Raw genomic sequence first — 1,942 nt, 5'->3', positions numbered from 1 at the left:
TGCCGGCCCGCCCCTTAAAGAGGCAGCGCGGGGAAAAGTGCCGCTCCCCGCTCAGCAGCGTCCCGCTGTCTGCTGGGCACCGCCGTGGGTGCCGGGCCCAAGGTGAGAACGAAAGCAGAAAATTCAGCAATGCCAAACAAAAATAGTGCTGCTGAGATGCGGTCATTCCGTAGAGCTGGTGGATTACAGAAATGTAGAATCACAGTGTTGGAAATGACCACTGAGATCACCCAGTCCAACCACCATCCCATGCCCACCATGCCCACTGCCCACGTCCCTCAGTGCCACATCCACACGGTTCTGGAACACCTCCAGGGATGGTGACTGCATTACCTCCCTGGGCAGCCTGTGCCACTGCAGCACCGCTCTTTTTGAGAAGAAATGTTTCCTGAACCTCTCTTGGTGCAACTTAAGGCCCTTTCATCCTATTGCTGTTACCTGGGAGAAGAGGCTGACCCCCAGCTTGGGTCAGAAGGGATCTCAAACACCCACCCCCCCAGTTCCAACCCCTGCCAGCAGGGTTGCCAGTACACAACCCAGTGTGGAATGTATGTTATTAACTGCACACCTACTCAGGGAAGAAATCCCTTTGTATCATTTTTAATGTACCCTCGGAACTAAAACCCTGTAGGAAAAATGCATATGCTTTCCAAACCAGCTTTTTCCCTCACTTTAGTGAGTATCACAGATGTGTGCAAGCACACCCGTGTGCCGGTAGGGAGCTGATTACAGCCCTGTGCAGGTGAACGGATCGACTCACAGAGCCAGACTCTGCAGTGGTGTGCAGTGATCTTCCAGAGAGAGACCGCCAAGATGGTGAAGGGCCTGGAGCATCTCCCTTATGATGAATGGCTGAGAGCCCTGGGACTGTTCAGCCTGGAGAGGGGAAGGCTGAGGGGGGATCTTCCCAATGCTTATAAATATCCAACGGGTGACCGAGCACTGGGACGGGCTGCCCAGAGAGGTGGTGGAGTCTGCTTCTCCAGAGATATTCAGAATGCATCTGGATGCTCTCCTGTGGAACCTGCAGTAGGAAACGTGCTTTAGCAGGGGGTTGGACTAGATGAACCTCCTAGCCCAAGGAGGTTGCGGATGCCCCATCCCTGGAGGCATTCAAGGCCAGGCTGGATGTGGCTCTGGCAGCCTGGTATTGCAGTTGGTGGCCCTGCACACAGCAGGGGGTTAAAACTCGATGATCATCGTGGTTCTTTTCAACCCAGGCCATTCTATGATTCTATGATGAACTCCAGAGCTCCTTTCCAACCCCTGCGGTTCTGTAGCTCTGTGAAGCTATTCCCGAGGACGCCCTGGCTCCCTGGGCACATCAGCATTCTAAAGCTGCCAGAGGTTCCTCCAGCAATGGGAATCTGTAGGAGTAACTGGTGCCACTTTGGTAACAAGTAGGGACTTTCCTTTCCTTTCCTTTGCGTTTCTTTGCGTATTTCTGTTCGCAATCAGAAAACTATCCCGTGGGCCCCATTTCTTTTTAATCTGCCGGCCCTTTCTTTCTTCTTGTATGACCCTAGTGGAGTCCCTTCCAACCCGGGACACTCCGTAACGCACGCTGCAACTCGCAGCCCGCTCTCTGCCCGTCGCGATTGGCGCGGCGGGGGCGGATCGGGGCGGCGCTCGGGGCGGAGGGCGGGCGGCCGGGGCCGGGCTCGGGGCTGGTGCCGGCGGCGGGGGCAGCGGCAGCGGCTCGGCGCTGCATGGCGGGGCGGGCGGGGAACCTCCAGCCTCGCGTCCGCAGGCCGCCAGCACGGCGCCGGGCAACGCCGCCATGCCGGGGCACGGCCCCCCGCCGCCGCCGAGGAAGGTAGGGGACTTGGGTGGGCGGCCTCGGGGTGCGAGTGAGCTGCCGCTGCTGCCCGCGCAGGAGATGGGTCGTTTCGCGTTTTTGTTTTTGTTTTTCCCTGAGTCACCCGAAATGCCTTTTTTTCCC

General features: G+C 57.7%; 1 protein-coding gene across 2 annotated transcripts in view; it reads left to right on the top strand.

The window, feature by feature from the left end:
- The first annotated feature begins 1,630 nt into the window (after positions 1-1,630).
- Positions 1,631-1,942, top strand: part of DENND2A (DENN domain containing 2A) — a 56,789-nt gene continuing 56,477 nt past the window's right edge. The window contains exon 1 of one of the 2 annotated variants that reach the window (XM_085228612.1): positions 1,631-1,816. In XM_085228612.1, the coding sequence (XP_085084738.1) occupies positions 1,710-1,816 (107 nt within the window). In that variant the 5' untranslated portion in view covers positions 1,631-1,709. The remainder of the gene's footprint in view (positions 1,817-1,942) is intronic. The other variant, XM_085228619.1, reaches the window with a different exon arrangement.

The sequence above is a fragment of the Meleagris gallopavo genome, chromosome 1, assembly GCF_905368555.1.
Source record: "Meleagris gallopavo chromosome 1, MGAL_WU_HG_1.1, whole genome shotgun sequence".
Taxonomy (NCBI): Eukaryota; Metazoa; Chordata; class Aves; order Galliformes; family Phasianidae; genus Meleagris; species Meleagris gallopavo.
The sequence above is the reverse complement of the archived record's forward strand: the minus strand, read 5'-3'. Positions and strand labels throughout refer to the sequence as shown.